This window comes from Lathyrus oleraceus, chromosome 3 (assembly GCF_024323335.1).
Source record: "Lathyrus oleraceus cultivar Zhongwan6 chromosome 3, CAAS_Psat_ZW6_1.0, whole genome shotgun sequence".
Lineage (NCBI taxonomy): Eukaryota > Viridiplantae > Streptophyta > Magnoliopsida > Fabales > Fabaceae > Lathyrus > Lathyrus oleraceus.
Window position 1 is genome coordinate 327,750,739 of NC_066581.1, and position 19,157 is coordinate 327,769,895.

A 19,157-nucleotide genomic window follows, 5' to 3' on the forward strand; every position below is an offset into this window, starting at 1 on the left:
ATTTTTCAAATCAAAACTAATAAAATGCCAGAGATTACAGGTAAGGGGGTTGGTTACACAGAGGGAAGATGTTAGCACCCAAAGTGTCCTGGGTACTCCTAGGGAGCCCTTTTTTATGTGTGTATGTGTTTTTGGTATAAAAGATGTTTTAGAAAAATAGAGTGTCGAGATGAGAAAAGAATTCATTGATTAATTTTGTGTTTGACAAGACCTTCGAAATTGTGCCTACGTACCAACATAAAAATGAGGAATCAAAACCTCGTAGTTCGTGGTAAAAAATAAGTGGATTGCTTTTAATCAAAAGTTAAGTGGAAAGAGGCACAAATGGCCCAAAAGTTTGAATGAGTGTTAGTTCTTTTTGTCTTTTGAAATTTTAAGTCAATATGTTTAAGTTCATTTGCAAATTTGATTTACGAAAAGAAGTTTGAAAATTCCTTAGCATAAGGCCAAAGTTTCTAATCATTTAAACAGAGTCTAAGTTTGAAAACACAAGCAAAGAAAGTTTTTGGAAAGGGGGAGAGACTTTGAAATTTAAGAAGTGGGAGAAGATGAAGAGGTTATCCTAAGCATAAAATTAAAAGTTAAGAGTTGAAAAGATCTGACCAATGGGATGCAATCCAACAGACAAGAATGTCATATAGAAAACCCACTTTCCCTTTGGACTTTGAACTAAGCAATAATCAGAAAGAAATTAGCAATATGAAGATCAAGGCATCAAATAAAGATGACCACATCCAAGCAAGCAAATCCCACAGCTAGCAGTCTTCTTTGTCTTCTTATGTATCAGATGGAATACTCTTTGATCTATTCAAAATAAACATCAGACGCAAGATAAAAAAACAGTTTACATCAAGACCATGTAGCAGATAAGCTCAAATGAATCCCAAAACTTGCATCAGATAAAGGCTCAGTACATGACAACTTGGTCTCAGAATGTTGGCATTGGCCAAGTCCTTTTTGCACAAAGGATGTTGCCTAGTTCTAAGTCCAAGAGTTCAGATCAAGATCAACAGTCCATCAAACATTTTTTAGGGTTTTCTTGTTGTTTATTAAGTATTTTAAGGTCCTAAGACCACAAACACAATCAAAATACACAAACAAAATATACACAATCACAATATATGGCTCAAATGAGCAAAGTGAAAATGGCATAAACATAAACAAGTTAAATGAAATGTAAATGGCGATAAATGATAAATGACTAGAAATTAAATTGCATAAAGTAAATGACTTGAAAGTAAAGCAATATTAATAAGATTTAGTCAAATGTTAGTCAAAGTTAATTGAATGTTAGTGATGTTTTGCTTTTTTAATTGATTAAGTCATTCTTTGGAGAACGTTCAACCATCTGTTCACTAGCATGGATCCTTGAACCAAGACATCTTCCATAGGAAGGAAAAAAGACAAAGTTTCCACACAATACCATGAAATATGGGAGACTTACAATCTCACTTACTATAATGATATGCCTTTACGGTCAAATTTAGCTCTATGTTAAGCAATCGTAATTGGACTTATGTAGAAGTCACAACTATCTGAGGTCAGGCAATAAAAATTTAGGTGTTAATGCATGTTATAGATTTTGTATAATGAACCAAACTCCTAAAACATACCACACACTAAAAGAAAATATCAAAAGAGATGGACATATCTCATCCATACTTGTATTGGTTCATCTGACACAAAGTCATTGATGAACCTATTACCCTTAGAATATTGAGACTTCATTGGTCAATGAAAGGAATGGGAAATAATAGGGATGAAGATGAAGTGGGGAGAGGAGTGAGAGAAACACAAATTGGTCATGGGAGGAATTTTATCAAATTAAAATCATTCATTCATTTTGGGAGATGAAATGTACATTTCATCAATCCCCTAAATCCAGTGATTTTAATCAACAAAAGTCAAATCAACCGTGACCAAGGCCCAAACAAATAGTTAAAGATCACAAGACCATAAAAATGGCTCAACATTATTTTTACACAATTAATCAGTTAAAAATCAATTTAAAAATGAAATAAAATTTAATTTAATTTGGTCAAAACCTAAAATCTCTTCAAAACACCAAATAAATGGCCAAGAGATTTATCCTAGGTCAAACAAGGTCAAATGACCTTAGACAAAAAATTGCATCATTTTTGAAAAGTGAGAAGTATTTTTAAACAATTAAAAATATGCACAAAAACATTTAATTCATGAAAAATATCAAAATAATTCCAAAAAATAATTTTAATTAAGAAAATGAAAGAGAAAAATATTTAAAGATTTTTAGTTAAAGTCCCATATTTTTTGGATTAAAAATGAAATTAATATGAATTAAACAAAATAAAGCAATTAAATAAAAAATTAGAAAATACAAAAAAACAAGGGCCATCAGATCTCCCTCATTAATTAAGGTGACAGATCTTATGGTCACGCGCGCGCTATCCATGGTGGACTTGAGATAATGCGCGACACGCGTGGTAATCAAAACCAAGGGCCAAGATTAGAACGTTGGACCAAGATCAGATGGTTGGAACCTTGCCAACACACCACCGGAGCCCTAGCTCCAGTCATCTTCTCCGATGATGATAACCGGACTGGTCCAACCTAAACTTCATGAAAAATGAAAAACAAGGACACTATTTTGAAGAGAAAATGCTCAGGATCGCGAATATGGCCTCAAATTTCTCCAATTCCAAGTATATGAAAAGATACAGGGATTTGAATTTTGAGGATCATGAACTAAGTTGCTTCGATTTGATCTCAAAGTAACTCAATCTTGTTGCCTACATTGGTAGGACTTTAGCCAACCAAAAATCACAAAGAATAGTGAAGAATTAAGAGAGAATCGAAGAGATGAAGTTTCTAGAATTTAACCTTCGAGTAACTTCAATTCAGTTTGATCTTGATATGGATTTGCTTAATTCTTCCTCCTCTTGCTTACAGTGATCAATTGAGATGAAAAGGGAAATGGATTCTTGGAGTTTGAACTTCAAAATAGAAGGTGAAATTCAAACTCGATTTCAATGAAATCCTCAAGAAATTCTATGGAGTAAGGGGTCTGAGTTCTCTTAGCAAAGCTTGGGCAAGGTGTTAATGCATTTCTGAGCTCAGGGCACTTGTATTTATAGGCTTACTCAATCCTTTTTGCACTTTTCAATTCAAAAATCCAAAAATAGCAATGATCTCATGCATGCTTGCATGGCCGTGTACAGAGCCCAATCAATGATGTCAAAAGGTCCAAACTTAATTCCAAATGATGCTGAAATGAAATCAAGGGACCATGCAATGTTGAAATGAAAATTGGTCACAAATCTTTCCAAATGGGGCCATGCATTACACCCATGTGCAAGTCCCCCAATTTTGATCCAAATGAGATGATATTGGACCTTTTGGAAATTTGAGATCAAGGGGAACAACTTTCATGTTGAACCCTTTTCCATTTGAAGCTTGGATCATGATAAAATTTTAGGTGGAAGTTTGGAAAATCAAACATGTTTGAAACTTTTCTAAGTACCAAGTCAAATGTTCACTTCTTCCACCTTGAATAACGTTTGCTATGGACTCCAAATGGAAAACGTTTCTTCATAAAAGTTGTAGCTCTTTCAAACCTATTTAATTTGGTCACCAATTTGACCTCATTTTTATTTTTCATGAAGGAGTTATGCATTTTAGAAGTTGAGGAAAATCACTTGTTCAATGGTAATGGCCCAAAATGATCTATAATGTTTCCTCTTGGAACATGTATTTGAAAGTTAAATTTGAACTTCCTAGAAATGTAAAAGTTAAAGAGGACATCTTTAATTTGATCATGAAACTTTAATGGCTTTCATATTATAAAAATTGAGCAAGTTATGGTCCTTGGAAGTTGACCTCCTAACTAGGGTTTAGACAAAATGATCTATAATCTTTCACCATACAAAATGACTTTCCAAGAAAAACGAGCTCTTTACTTCAACATGAAATTTGTTTGGAATGTCATTATGAGTAACATTTCTCTTGTAATAATTTTCATATGACAACAGTTGTAAGAGATAGGGTCTAGGGAACCCCAGTTTTGACCAGTTGACTTTGTCTGGTCAACCACCATGAACCATCTTGTTAACTTGACATTCTCTTGATATTTGAGACTCATGGAGGATCATATATGTGTAATATGAAGTATCCCTTGAAATATTTGATCAAATGTTGAATAAACTTGTTGAAGAAGTCACACAATATACCTAGATGAAATAGGGCTTCCAAGGCAACCAAGCTTCAAACTCTTGATGAATTCTTGATCAAAATGATATGTCAAGATAATGGGGATCCATATATGATATATAGAGTCAATGAGAACCATCCCTTGATTAGTATCCTTGCATTGAGGGCCTTAAACCCTAGATATGAGCTTGATGAAGCATAGATGAGCACACCTACTACCTATAAAGGAGTTAAACTATACATTGACATATTTTTGGTATTTTCGTTAGTAAATAATGAAAAACAAAGTATGATACAATCAAAAGTGCTTGGTGATCTCTCCCAATGCAAACCCATTGAATTAGGGGTAAGGAGGATGCCAAGGCGTGATCCCAAAGCCAATGCAAATGATGAGATAACATGAGGGATCTTAGGGTCAAAATTGGGGTCTTACAGACATCACAGAGATCTTTGACGGGGTTTGGAGCAGCTTTTCCACCATATTGAACTTGCTGGATTCACCAGACTAACACACTGAAGTACTAACCGGATTCATTACTGGAATATCTGCCTTCTTACTGGCGGCATCATTTTCTACCTCTCTCGGAAAAACCGGACTGAACACACGACCACTACGGGTCACCTTTACGATATCAACACTATTTACCATAGAATCTGCGACTGGTAGAGGAACTTCTTGACCATTTTCTATCATTGTGGCGTTGTACTGATAAGGCACAACTTTATCGGATGCATACGGAACAAGGCCCGCTAACCGTATTACCAATGGTGATACCGATCTATTGACATTGTTGTTGCTGCTGCTATCAAACTGGATAACTACCCATTCAGGGGTTTTGAATACTGGCACGATCACATTCACATTATCTATATCCCTTGATAGTTGAATCTGGATTACATTCTCATCCATCAACTTCTGGATATCTATCTTGACAATCATACACCCACGGGAGTTCACACTGCAGATTGCATAACCGTCATGGTCATGTTCACAATCACTGATTAGACACAAGGTTCTATGCATTTCCACCAACGACCTACGAATATGTTGTACATCAAATACTCAGAAATTCCCTGGACAGTCGTCCACCATGTTGACTGAAGCATTACCATGAGCGGGCAATGAATTAGCTTTCGCATTAGGCGCTCGGTCCTCAAAGACACCATCCCACTTTTCACAAGCTTTTGTACTTCATACTTTAACGGATAGCAATTCTCTATGTCATGTCCAGGGGCTCCCTGGTGAAAATTACAACAAAGGTCAAGTTTGAACCACCATGGAAGTGGCTAAGGAATCTATGGAGGATTTCTGTGTTGAATGAGGTTCTTGAGAACCAAGGATGGGTATAATTCTGCATATGGCATAGGAATAGGGTCAAAGGAGACCTTATTCTTCTCAAAGCTTTGTTGGTTATTATTGTTGTTGTTGTTGTTGGTTCTTTGTTGTGGTTGTTGTTGACGTTGTTGTTGTTGAATCAGAACTGATTGATTGTTGGAATTGTTGGAAAATACAGGAATCACTGATGAAACTTGATGTTGATGTTGACGAGGTTGATAACTCTTTCTAACATGACGCCTCCCCTGCCTCCCCACTGATACTGAATTAGTTTCTCCCTCCTTCCTCTTAGAGAAACTACCTCCATATTTCTTGCTAGACGATGCTTCTTCTTTAGAGAGACGTCCTTCACGGACTCCTTCTTCTAACCTCATCCCCATATTTACCATTTCGATAAAGTCATTGGGGGCACTGGAAATCATATGATTATAGTAAAATGAACTCAACGTCTTCAGGAAGATCTTCGTCATCTCCTTCTCTTCTAATGGTGGACTAATCTGGGCAGCCAACTCCCTCCATCTCGGGGCATACTCTTTGAATGTCTCCTTATCTTTCTGAGACATAGACCTCAGCTGGTCTCTATCAGGCGCCATATAAATGTTGTACTTGTACTGCTTGACAAAGGCCTCACCTAAGTCATTGAAAGTACGAACGTTTGAATTGTCTAAACCCATATACCATCTCAAAGCGGCACCAATTAAACTGTCTTGGAAGTAGTGAATCAGTAACTGATCATTACAGTTTGAGTAGACATCTTTCTGGCGTACATCACAATGTGGCTTAGCGGAGAAGTGTTTCCCTTATACTTTTCAAAGTCAGGCACCTTAAATTTCATCGGGATTTTCACATTAGGCACTAGGCAGAGCTCAACAACACTCTTCCCAAATAAGTCTTTTCCTCTTAAAGTCTTCAACTCTTTACGCAGCTCGAGGAACTGATCCTTCATCTCGTCTATTTTCTCATATACGTATGGGCCCTCAGATGGCTCGGAATGGTAGATAATGTCCTTAACACGAGGCAGAGTGTGAATAACTGGAGAAGGCACTGACATGATCGGGCTAGATATCGGCAGAGAAACAAAAGTGGGTGCATACCCTTCTGGCATAAAGTTGGATGGCATCCCCCAAAGGAATCCAGCAGGCATGGAAGGAACGGATTGGCTGGAAGCAACAAGAATGGTTTAGGCAGAAACCTCAAAAATGAGATTCCTTTGGGGAGGAGTTGCAGGTGTTAGTGGAGACTGGTTCTGCGCAGTAATGACAGATTCCATCAATACTGTTAACCTGGAAATCTCATCCTTCAGCTCTTTGTTCTCTTTCTCTAGATGATCCATTATCTTTGGTTGATTAGCGCGAGTGTTGTATCGGTGAGTCAGCTTGGCTGAAGCACATAAGAATAAACAATAAGACATCTGGCAGAAGAAAACCTGCTATGCAAATGATGCATGAAATGCAATGTGTTTGATTTTTTTTAATTTCAAGGAATATATGAAGTCTCGTTTGCAAATATATTCAAATAATAACAATAATACAATTTAATTAACCATAAAATCTATTTTTATTCATAAGTTTGGAAAGATTATACTGAGTACAATTTCAGAAACCAAAGTACAAATACAAGAGAAAAAGAAACTAATAATCTTAAGGATCCCTTAGCAACGGTATCAGATGATCTAGATGTGGGCGTGTACTTCCTTCGGATGCGTCTAATCTCGGACTCAAAATATGTCTTCATCCGAGCCTTCTCAAGGACAAGCTGATCAACAATCTTCTTCCAAGCACCGGAATGATGAGGCATACCCTTCTGGCATAAAGTTGGATGGCATCCCCCAAAGGAATCCAGCAGGCATGGAAGGAACGGATTGGCTGGAAGCAACAAGAATGGTTGAGGCAGAAACCTCAAAAATGAGATTCCTTTGGGGAGGAGTTGCAGGTGTTAGTGGAGACTGGTTCTGCGCAGCAATGACAGATTCCATCAATACTGTTAACCTGGAAATCTCATCCTTCAGCTCTTTGTTCTCTTTCTCTAGATGATCCATTATCTTTGGTTGATTAGCGCGAGTGTTGTATCGGTGAGTCAGCTTGGCTGAAGCACATAAGAATAAACAATAATACATCTGGCAGAAGAAAACCTGCTATGCAAATGATGCATGAAATGCAATGTGTTTGATTGTTTTTAATTTCAAGGAATATATGAAGTCTCGTTTGCAAATATATTCAAATAATAACAATAATACAATTTAATTAACCATAAAATCTATTTTTATTCATAAGTTTGGAAAGATTATACTGAGTACAATTTCAGAAACCAAAGTACAAATACAAGAGAAAAAGAAACTAATAATCTTAAGGATCCCTTAGCAACGGTATCAGATGATCTAGATGTGGGCGTGTACTTCCTTCGGATGCGTCTAATCTCGGACTCAAAATATGTCTTCATCCGAGCCTTCTCAAGGACAAGCTGATCAACAATCTTCTTCCAAGCACCGGAATGATGAGGCATACTATAGGAAGATAGACTCTCTGGTTCACTTTGTCTCTTCACTGCTCGGTCTTCCAGAATCTCAATAAGTGCATCCTTGTCTTTCAACTCAAGTTGCACCTCTTCATGCTTTCGACTCAAAACATGGAATCGCTCTTCCCACATATTTTTCTCTTGCTTCATCTTGGTGAGTGCATCTTACAACTCCTCTACATCTTGGTTAGGGAGAGTTGATGGCTCAGCCACAACCAAAGACATAGGTCTTTCACAAGCATACGACATCTTCAGCTCCGAAGCTCTCTTCTTCACCCAAATAGTGTAAGCATCCAAAGCTACACAGTTGCACGGACCAAGCTCGGATCTTCCTTTCCTACGCACCTTATTCCAAGCATGTATCATCCTCTGCTTCAAATGTTGGGGATTTTTACCCTTTTGATAAAACAAACCTTCTAACTAAGTATTATTGGGTTTATCTCTCAAGGGGAACCCAAGTTGACGACGAGCCAAAGAAGGGTTGTAGTTGATTCCTTCTTATGTACCAATGAGAGGCACATTAGAGAATTCACCACAACTATCAATAATATCCAAGCTACCCAATGCAGAATCATACCAAACAATATCATCATTAGTGAGAGACATAAGTCTCTGAGACCACCGTAGACATTGTTTGTTCTCCAAGAAAGTAGGTGTCTGAGGCAAGTGCAAAATAAACCATTTGTACAGAAGAGGAACACATCACACAATAGTCCCACCGCATTTAGAATTCCTTAAATTCAAAAAGAAATACATGTCACCAAACAGAGTAGGAAGATGATTCCCAATCAAGAAGATTCTAATGGAGTTAACATCAACAAAATCATCAATGTTAGGGAACAAAGCTAGACCATAGATGAGTAATACAAAGATGGCTTTAAAAGCATCCAATTAGGAACTCAGAAGTCAACCCAAGAATACCTCCTTTCTTCACCAAATGAGCATCAACCTCATATTTCTTCAGATGAAGAGCTTCAACTATGATATGAGATCTGGGAGTCTCCTCCAATCCACTAAAAGGTACTTTGTCAGATACGGGTATTCCCAAGATATGGGCATACTCCTCTAGTGTAGGGAGAAGCTGATAATCAGGAAAAGTGAAGCACCGGTAAAGAGGATCATAGAACTGAACCAAAACACTCAAAAGGTCTTCAACTATATCAGAAGATAATACAGACTAAAGCTTCCCATGGTGTTGCTTGAAGTCCAAGGGATCTAGTATAAAGGATGACAAATTCCTTAGCTCTTTCAAATCAGGACATCTAAAACTGTACTTCTTAGTGTTCCTTCGTCCACAATCCATGGTCTGAAAATATTTGCAAATAAGACCTCAGTTCCTTGAAATTTATTTTTTTGTGATGAATGTCATGATGCTTATGTAAGCATGAATGCAACAATCACAAACAAGGGATCACACACAAGGCAAACACAAACTAAGGTCAAGGGATGGGTCAAGTCATCATCAAGATCAATCATCCATTTTGGTGGATTATGGTTTTCACCTTCTCAACACCCAAGTTCCATTGGTATTGATGAGACTTGATAGGATCAACCGAGAATCAAAGGGTTTGTTATGAGTCACGAGCATGGAGATAGGTTAAGAACCATCCCAAAGGAGTGTACTAAGGATAAAAACCTGTAGATCATGTTCAATGAAAGTTCCCGGAATCTTAATCCCATCTATCGGATATTACAGATTAGGATGACTGACTCATCAACCCATAATATTCTCAAATGAAACTCGTTTGAGTGTAGTATCGCGTAACAACTGTTATCAGGTCTACACCTGAACAGTCTTCGCACTACGTCCTAAATAGGCCATGTTTGGTTTAAATGTTCTACGGTCCTCAGCTTCTCGGACCCTAAATCAAAGAAAGTAATGTCTAACCACAAATGACTTGTGTGACATTAGTAACTCCAAAAGGGTCTCCACTGAGTATATGGGTCTCAGGCCAACTTGTTAAGGACTACTCCACACAAGTTGAACATGACTATACCATCCTCCTATCTTAATTGCACTCAAGTTCGAGTTAGAACTTATCTCACCACTCAGAGATCACCAAGTACAACAGATAGATTATATCACATAAACAAATATACAAAAATCAAATATACAATTATATACACATAAAAAAGTAGGCTAAACCCCCAACAGAGTTGCCACTTAATTTCTGTAGCGGTAAATTCATTACCATCAAGCTATGGATAAGCTTAACGTCTATAAAACCAGAGTGTCCACCACGCTTTTATTGCTTCCAAAGGAAAAGGGAAAAGTACGAACAAAACCCAAAGATAAGAAGTTTTCAAATTAAAACTAATAAAATGGCAGAGATTATAGGTAAGGGGGTTGGTTACACAGATGAAAGGTATTACCATCCAAAGTGTCCTAGGTACTCTTAGGGAACCCTTTTTTATGTGTGTATGTGTTTTTGGTATAAAAGATGTTTTAGAAAAATAGAGTGTCAGGATGAGAAAAGAATTCATTGATTATTTTTGTGTTTGACAAGACCTTCAGAATTGTGCCTACGTTAAAACATAAAAATGAGGGATCAAAACCTCGTAGTTCATGGTAACAATTTCAAACTTGGTGAATTGCTTTTAACAAAAATTTAATTGAGAAGGGCACTAAGGGCCAAAGGTTTGAATGAAGTTGTTAATTCTTTTTGTCTTTTGAAATTTAAGTTAATATGATTAAGTTTATTTACAAAATTGATTTAAGAAAGATTTTGAAAATTCATTGGCATAAGGCCAAAGTTTCTAAGCATTTAAACAAAGTCTAAGTTTGAAATCACAGGCAAAGAAAAGCTTTTGAAAAGGGGGGGGGGAGATTTTGAAATTTAAGAAGTGGGAGGAGATGAAGAGGCTATCCTAAGCATAAAATTAAAAGTTAAGAGTTGAAAAGATACGACCAATGGGATGCAATCCAATAGATAAGAATGTCATATAGAAAACCCACTTTTCATTTAGACTTTGAATCAACCAACAATCAACAAGCAATTAGCAGTATCCAGACATCATGAATATCAAGGCATCAAATAAAGATAGCCACATCCAAGCAATCAAATCCCATAGCTAGTAGTCTTATTTGTCTTCTCATGTACCAGATGACATATTTCTTGATCACCTAAGAACAAAGCATCAGACACAAGATTAAAATAACAATTATCACCAAGACAAAGTAGCAGATGAATTCAAATAAATCCCAAGACTTGCATAATATGAAGGCTCAGTTCACAATAACTTGGTCTCAAAATGTTGGCATTGACCAAGTCCTTTTTGCATAGGGAATGTTGCCTAATCCTAAGTCCAAAAGTTTAGATCAAGATCAACAGTCCGCCAAACATTTTTTAGGGTTTTTGTTGTTTATTGAGTATTTTAGGGTCCTAAGACCACAATCAAAATCAAAACACAAACAACATACATACAATCACAAGATATAGCTCAAATGACCAAAGTGAAAATGGCATAAACATAAACAAATTAAATGAAATGTAAATGACAATGAATGATAAATGACTAAAAATTAAATTGCATAAAGTAAATGATTTGAAAGTAAAGAAATATTAATAAGAGTTAGTCAAATGTTAGTCAAGTGTTAGTGATGTTTTGTTTTTTTATTGATTAAGTCATTCTTTGGAAAACACTCAACCATCCATTAACAAGCATAAATCCTTGAACCAATACATCTTCCATATGAAGGAAAAAAAACCAAGTTTCCATACAATACCATGAAGGATGGGAGACTTACAATCTCACTTACTAGAATGTTATGCCTTTAGGGTCAAATTTAGCTCTATGTTAAGCAATCATAATTGGACTTATGTAGAACTCACAACTATCTGAGGTCGGGTAATAGATATTTAGGTGTTAATGCATGTTAGAGATTTGGTATGATGAACCAAACTAAAAGAAAAGATCAAGAGGGATGGACCTATCTCATCCATACTTGTATCGGTTCATCTGACACAAGGTCATTGATGAACCAATTAGCCTTAAGACATTTGAGATTTTATTGGTCAATGAAAGGAATGGGAAAGAATAGGAATGAAGATGAAGAGGGAGGGGAAGTGAGAGAAACACAAATTGGTCGTGGGAGGAATTTTTTCAAATTAAAATCATTCATTCATTTTGGGAGATGAAATGTATATTTCATCAATCCCCTAAATCCAATGATTTTAATCCAACAAAAGTCAACTCAACCTTGACCAAGGCCCAAACAAATAATCAAACATCACAAGACCATATAAATGGCTCAACATAATTTTTACACACTTAATCAATTAAAAATCAAATTAAAAATGCATTAAAATTCAATTTAATTTGGTCAAAATCTAAAATCTCTTCAAAACACCAAATAAATAGCCAAGAGATTTATCCTAGGTCAAACAAGGTCAAAGGACCTTAGACATAAAACTTCATCATTTTTGAAAAGTCAGGAGTATTTTTAAACAATTAAAAATATGCACAAAAACATTTAATTCTTAAAAAATATCAAAATTAATCCAAAAAATGAAAAAGAAAAATATTTAAAGATTTTTGGTGAAAGTCCCATATTTTTTGGATTAAAAATAAAATTATTATGAATAAACAAAATAAAGCAATTAAACATAAAATCAGAAATTAAAAAGGAAATAAAAAAAACAAGGGCCATCAGATCTCGCTTATTAATTGAGGTGGCAAATTTGATGGCCAGAAGCGCGCATTCCACCAACACTTGAGTCAAATGCGTGACATGGTTGGTAATCACATTCGATGATCGGGATTAGAACGTGGAGGGAAGATCTGATGGATAGGAGCAAGCCACCACACCACAGGAGCTAGGGCTCCGGTTGTCTTCTCTAGTGGACCTCACCGGATTGGTCCACCACCAATCACCATAAAAACAAAAAACAAGGACATGGATTTAAAGAAAAAATGCTCAGGAGCTCGAATTTGACCTCATTTTTCTCCAATTCCAAGTATATCAAGAGATAAAGGGATTTGAATTTTGAGGATCATGAAATGAGTTGCTTCGATTTGACCTCAAAGCAACTCAATTTTGTTGCCTACATTGGTAGGACTTCATCCAACCAAAAATCACAAAGAATAGTGAAGAATTGAGAAAGAATTGAAGAGATGAAAATTCTGAAAAATTACCTTCGAAGGAGCTTCAACCTTGCTTGATCTTGATTCCAATTGTCCTTGGCTTGGTTTCAGAAGCTTGTAGGAGGTGATTAGGATCAAAGAAAGGCTTGGACTCTTGGAGTTTTAATCTCAAAACAGATTGAAATTTGAAGCTCGATTTTCAAATGAAAATCTTTAAGATTATCCTTTAATGGTGAGGGTTTGGATTGCAGGTTCAAAGCTTGGGGGTGAGGGTTGTATTTATAGCCAATGTGATTCATTTCCACACACTTCCAAATTTTGCCAAATTTAGCAATTTGCATTGCATGTCTGCGTGGACGTGTGATAGGCCCATCAAGTGATCTATTCAGGTCCAAAATTGCTTGTGTACAATGATAAAATCATGTCAGGTGGCCATGCATTTGAATTTGAAATGTGAAGGTGAAATCCATCCAAATGGTCCTTTGAAAAGAAACCATGCGCAAGTCCTTAATTCCTATCCAAATGAGATGATCTTGGACTTTTTTGAAAGGTGCAATCAAGGGGAACAACTTTCATGTTGGACACTTTTCCATTTGAAACTTGGATCATGATGAATTTTGATGTGGAAGTTTGGAAAATCAAACATATTTGAAAATTTTCTAAATACTAAGTCAAATGTTCACTTCTTCCACCTTGAATAACTTTTGCTATGGTCTTAAAATGGAAACGGTTCCTTGATAAACGTTATACCTCTTTCAAACCTCTTCAACTTGGTTATAAATTTGACCTCATTTGGATTTGGCATGAAGGAGTTATGCATTTTAAAAGTTGAGGAAAATCACTTGTTCAATGGTAATGGCCCAAAATGACCAATAATGTTTCTTCTTGGCACATGCATTTGCAAGTTGAACTTGAAATTCTTTCAAACATAAAAGTTGAAAGGGACATCATGAATTTGATCATGGAAGTTGAATGACTTTCATCTCATAAAGAATGAGCAAGTTATGGTTCTTGGAAGTTGACCTCCTAACTAGGGTTTAGACAAAATGACCTATAATCTTTCACCATAAAAAATGAGGAGTAATGTTTCTCTTGGAATCATTTTTATATGACAAAAATTGTAGGATATAGGGTCTAGGGAACCCCAGTTTTGACCAGTTGACTTTCTCTGGTCAACCACCATGAACCAACTTGTAAACTTGACATTCTCTTGATCTTTGGGACTCATGGAGGATAATATATGTGTAATATGATGTAATATGAAGTACCCCTTGAAATATTTGATCAAATGTTGAAGAAACTTGCTGAGGAAGTCATACAAGGTACCCAGATGAATTAAGGTTTCCAAGGCAAACAAGCTTCAAACTCTTGATGAATTCTTGATCAAAATGATATGTGCAGACCATGTGTGTGTATATATATATATATATATATATATATATATATATATATATATATATATATATATATGATGTCTAGAGTCAATGTGAACCATCTCTTGATTAATCTCCTTCCATTGAGGGTCTCAAACCCTAGATATGAGCTTGATGAGGCATTGGTGGATGTACACACACTATGCCAAAAAAGACCTATGAGAGCGCTTTTTTTGGCCTTTAAAAGCGCTTAAAAGCGCTGCCGTAGGTGGCGCTGCTATAGGTTTTAGCAGCGCTTTTTGTTTACTAAAAAGCGCTGCTAAAGGTTGTCAATAGAGAGCGCTTTTTAGTAAAAAGCGCTGCTAAAGGTGGTATATAGACAACCTTTAAGAGCGCTTTTTACTAAAAAGCGCTCTCTATTGACAACCTTTAGCAGCGCTTTTGAGTAAAAAGCGCTCTTAAAGGTTGTCTATATACCACCTATAGCAGCGCTTTTTACTAAAAAGCGCTCTCTATTGACAACCTATAGCAGCGCTTTTTAGTAAAAAGCGCTCTCTATTGACAACCTATAGCAGCGCTTTTTACTAAAAAGCGCTCTCTATTGACAACCTTTAGCAGCGCTTTTTAGTAAAAAGCGCTCTCTATTGACAACCTTTAGCAGCGCTTTTTACTAAAAAGCGCTGTCTTTTCCTCTAGTAAAATAACAAAACGCTGCCTTCAGTTTAAGCCTACCATTTCAACCTGTAATATTTTTTGGGAATAATCCCATAAACCTGTAAATCAAGCCTCTCTAATTCAAGCATTTGGAGTCATAATTCAAGCATTTGTAATTTTTTAAACCAACACAAGAATGAACACATTTGGAGTCATAATTCAAGCAAACCAACACAAGGATAGGTAGGCACTGAACACATTTGGAGTCATAATTCAAGCATTTGTAATTTTTTAAAGCAAACCAACACAAGAACGAACACATTAATCTATCCATGAAATTAAAGATATCACTAAAATTATAAAGAACTATACACAAGTCAAAACTAATATGTTATACGGCCTATTTGGAGTCATAACTAATCTGTTAAAAATATAAAGAACTATACACTTGCCAACCAGAAACCATTCTTCATCAAAGTATTCATGTTATTTTGAAACCATTATATACTAATTAATCTTTTCTCAATAAAATATTGACACAATTCCTCCTTGATTTGTTCCAACTGCAGTCTCGTGTAATGAGCACACTTGTATTCATCAAAGTACTACATAACAAAACATAATATGCATGATTTAGTTAAAAGTAATAAATAATATGAAATATTCGATAAATATTAAAACAAATCCTAAGTTATAAATCCATACCGTGATTGGAATCTCTATTTGATTCATATTAATGATTTCCCTCATAAACCTCATTACAAAGTATCCGCAATCGATACCGTTGCGCTGTAGAGGACACTACATAGAAAAATAAATAAGAATGTATAGTTATCTTTTCTTATCAAGTAGCATCACTATTATAAGCAAAATTGTGAAAATTAAAGTACCTGCACTTTTATCCACGTAATGTTGCTGGATTTAGTACGTGGTACTCGAGCTTGTCTTTGAGATCGGAACACTTTTATTGATCTAACAAAATAAAAACATATATTTAGAACAATCTCACATAAATATACACGAATATTTAGAACAGTCTCACTTACGTATCAACTAATTGCTTCATATCCGGATAATTTGTCCATTCACCATCTATCGAATTCAGAAAATATACCACTTCTTTTAAAGGATCAATAGCAAGCAACAACCAGTGACACCTATAAATTAAAACAAAAGTTTATATGGAAATTTTTTACGTAAAAGAAACAATTAAAGATTAGAATAAACTTGGAATTAAAATCTAACCCTGAATTATACGGCCAAAGATACAAGTTGTTTGTACTGCTGGCCATGAATCTCTTGACTAAGTACTCTCTACATGAATCCGGTTCCCTACAAATTAATGCTTTGTTGACCAGGGAGGAAGACACGAAACGGAATCTGTTTGACAATTGATCATTCCCGCGCATGAAATTGTCATACAAGAACCTTCAATAAAAACATAATAAACATTAGACTATTTTTATTGAAATGTGTAAATAAATTGTTCAAGTAATTAAATAATATATAGATCGGATTACCGGATGTATGTGTGTATAACACCGACGCCTAATTCTTGATGCCGAAAAATATGTTCCAGATCTTCTTTTCCGATTGTTTCAGTGCATGAATAACCAAAGATATCTTCCTCCATATCCAGTAAGCGAATAGCACCAGCTGTTGCCATATCTGATGAGTCAACAAGTGTTTCAAGAGATATCTGGTATCGAGGCACAAAAGCACCTTTTTTTGGCAAAGAAGTCACTGGAAGATCCCTTTTGTTTTTCTGTCGACTACCAATTTTCTGGCTCAGTTGTTGTGACCCTTGAGCAAATACCTATAAATCATATAACATAGGTAAATTATAAAATCATGCATTTTTTGATTCGGATCATATAATTAACACTTTCAATATACCTCTTTTTGTGATGCAACAGACTCGTTGTGCCGCAAAATCCCATTATCCTTAGATGCGGGTTTTGTAGGCGTCTAAAATTACCATGTAAAAAAAATTAACTTAACGGTTCAGAATTGACATTTGAATACTAAAAGATTCATAGTGGTTTTTGAATTCAACATACCTCATCATCAATGAAAATGAGATCCAAGGGCCATGCAACAAATGATCCTATTGCATCTCGCAGCAATGTTGTCTCTGAAACAATGTCAGGTATCGGTAGCAACGCATCCTTATCTAATACAACATCAACCGATACTTTAAGGTGTCCATCCGGGAGCGGTCTATGGTGAAGTAAATCTCCCGAAGTGTTGTGCACTTTTCCCTTGCCAACTAGGCGATAAGTCGGTGACGATAAGTATAGCTGACAAGATGAAATGCCCTAAACCAATAATAAATATGTTACTTTTAATGTGTATATATTTCAATTAACATAAATGTGCTATTTTAATTTCAAAATAACATATATAATTACCTCGGGAAATTTATTTTGACAATTGATACTGGCTTTCTCACTAGTTTCTTTCAACTGTGAACTGCACTTTTCCATACACCTATATCTCTCATTATCCTTTTGCAATTGAAGAACTTGCGCTTGTAATGCCTGCAACGTCTCCATCACTTCTTGATTGCTAGGATTTCTTCTCCTTGGATTCTTATACAAGGAAGTTGGAGTACAACCATGCCCTTTACCCCTCACCCGACCGGGATACTCAGGAACATTTAGTGCTCTACTAAGTACGCTCCTGTTCTCCTGGTCCTCAGCTGTGCTTATCGATTGAGATAGGGTCTCCTGAAATTCATTTACATATCGGAAATTATTAGTGGAGATAAAAAAATTAATTATGTATTATTAAACTTTTGATTTAATTAAAGACACAATGTTCTACTTACACATTCATCATAAATATGTTGAACGTCATCCCTAACAGTTCCATCCTTTCCCACACGAGCTTCTTTCCACAAAACATGTGGCGGAAGTGATGTTGCGTCACTTTTCGTCTCGTCTAACTACGCATTGACACAAATAATAAGATAATCAATTATAACACATTGAGACAATTAATAAGATCGTAGCATTTTTGTATACTTACAATTTTTTCCTCTAAGCGTGCATATCCCAAACGCCCTTTTTTGTATGCATACGTGGGATTTGACGCTCTCTCGCGATTTGTGGCACTCACTTTCTTGAAATTTTCGTCTCTTCTTTGGTCTACAAAAGCAACCCATTCTTCTTCTGTAATGAAGATCGCATACTTCACTGGATATTCCGGATCATATTCAACAAATTTTTTTTCTTTGTCCTTAAGATACTTGTTTGTTAAAAACGTTCTCCACCCTCTGTGTCTTTTTCCGGCCAATTGAAGTATATACTTTTTTCGGATAGTTGTATCTTCAATGTTAAAAGACCTCTACGAAAAAATATTGGAATAGAGTGTGTTAGTATAAGTAATTTAAACACATTATCGTCAATATAAAGAAAATATAAACAATCATATATTGTACCAGTATCTCAGTCCAAATCTTATCTTTAGCGCTACCCAACTCTTTATTACTCCATCTTGTAGCAGTGATTGGAATGTGCATACGAACAAGTGTACCAATGTAGCTTGCCAACTTTGCAGCATTAGACCCAATTAGTTGGTTATCAGCATTCCAATTTACATTATATGTTACTGCTTTATCTCTATCACGAATGATACTCTTCATAATAGTGATGCCTCGTGTAATTTCTTTTTCTGAAGTATCATCAGGAGCATTTGCATCTTGTGAGTTTTCTTGATCACTAGCCATTTAACCTGTAATAAAGAAAAAATATAAAAATGAAATGAAAAATATAAAAATCCATAATCAATAATCCATATATATATTGAATAATATAAAATGACATAGGCTATAATTAAATTTTCTTGAATGACATAGGCTATAATTATACTATTACCTTTTTCAGTAACGTCTCTTTCTTTTCTTGGTAGGAATATGTTCTACTTTTCTTTTAACAACGCGGACGGTTGGATTGATCCAAATACCCTCATTATGATCATTTCTAATACATGATTCATTCTCATTTTGA

At 35.6% G+C, this 19,157-nt stretch overlaps 1 protein-coding gene across 1 annotated transcript in view; it reads right to left on the minus strand.

Annotated features, from left to right (window-relative positions):
- LOC127131114 (uncharacterized) overlaps positions 1–18,892 on the minus strand; it is a 74,517-nt gene extending 55,625 nt beyond the window's left edge. The window contains exons 1-11 of the mRNA XM_051060048.1: positions 18,590–18,892; positions 18,178–18,495; positions 17,978–18,094; positions 17,559–17,876; positions 17,208–17,465; positions 17,044–17,115; positions 16,668–16,963; positions 16,393–16,575; positions 16,194–16,304; positions 16,038–16,119; positions 15,853–15,948 (exon numbers count right to left, since the gene is read on the minus strand). Of these exons, the coding sequence (XP_050916005.1) occupies positions 15,853–15,948; positions 16,038–16,119; positions 16,194–16,304; positions 16,393–16,575; positions 16,668–16,963; positions 17,044–17,115; positions 17,208–17,465; positions 17,559–17,876; positions 17,978–18,094; positions 18,178–18,495; positions 18,590–18,877 (2,139 nt within the window). The 5' untranslated portion in view covers positions 18,878–18,892. The remainder of the gene's footprint in view (positions 1–15,852; positions 15,949–16,037; positions 16,120–16,193; positions 16,305–16,392; positions 16,576–16,667; positions 16,964–17,043; positions 17,116–17,207; positions 17,466–17,558; positions 17,877–17,977; positions 18,095–18,177; positions 18,496–18,589) is intronic.
- Between the last annotated feature and the right edge of the window lie 265 nt (positions 18,893–19,157).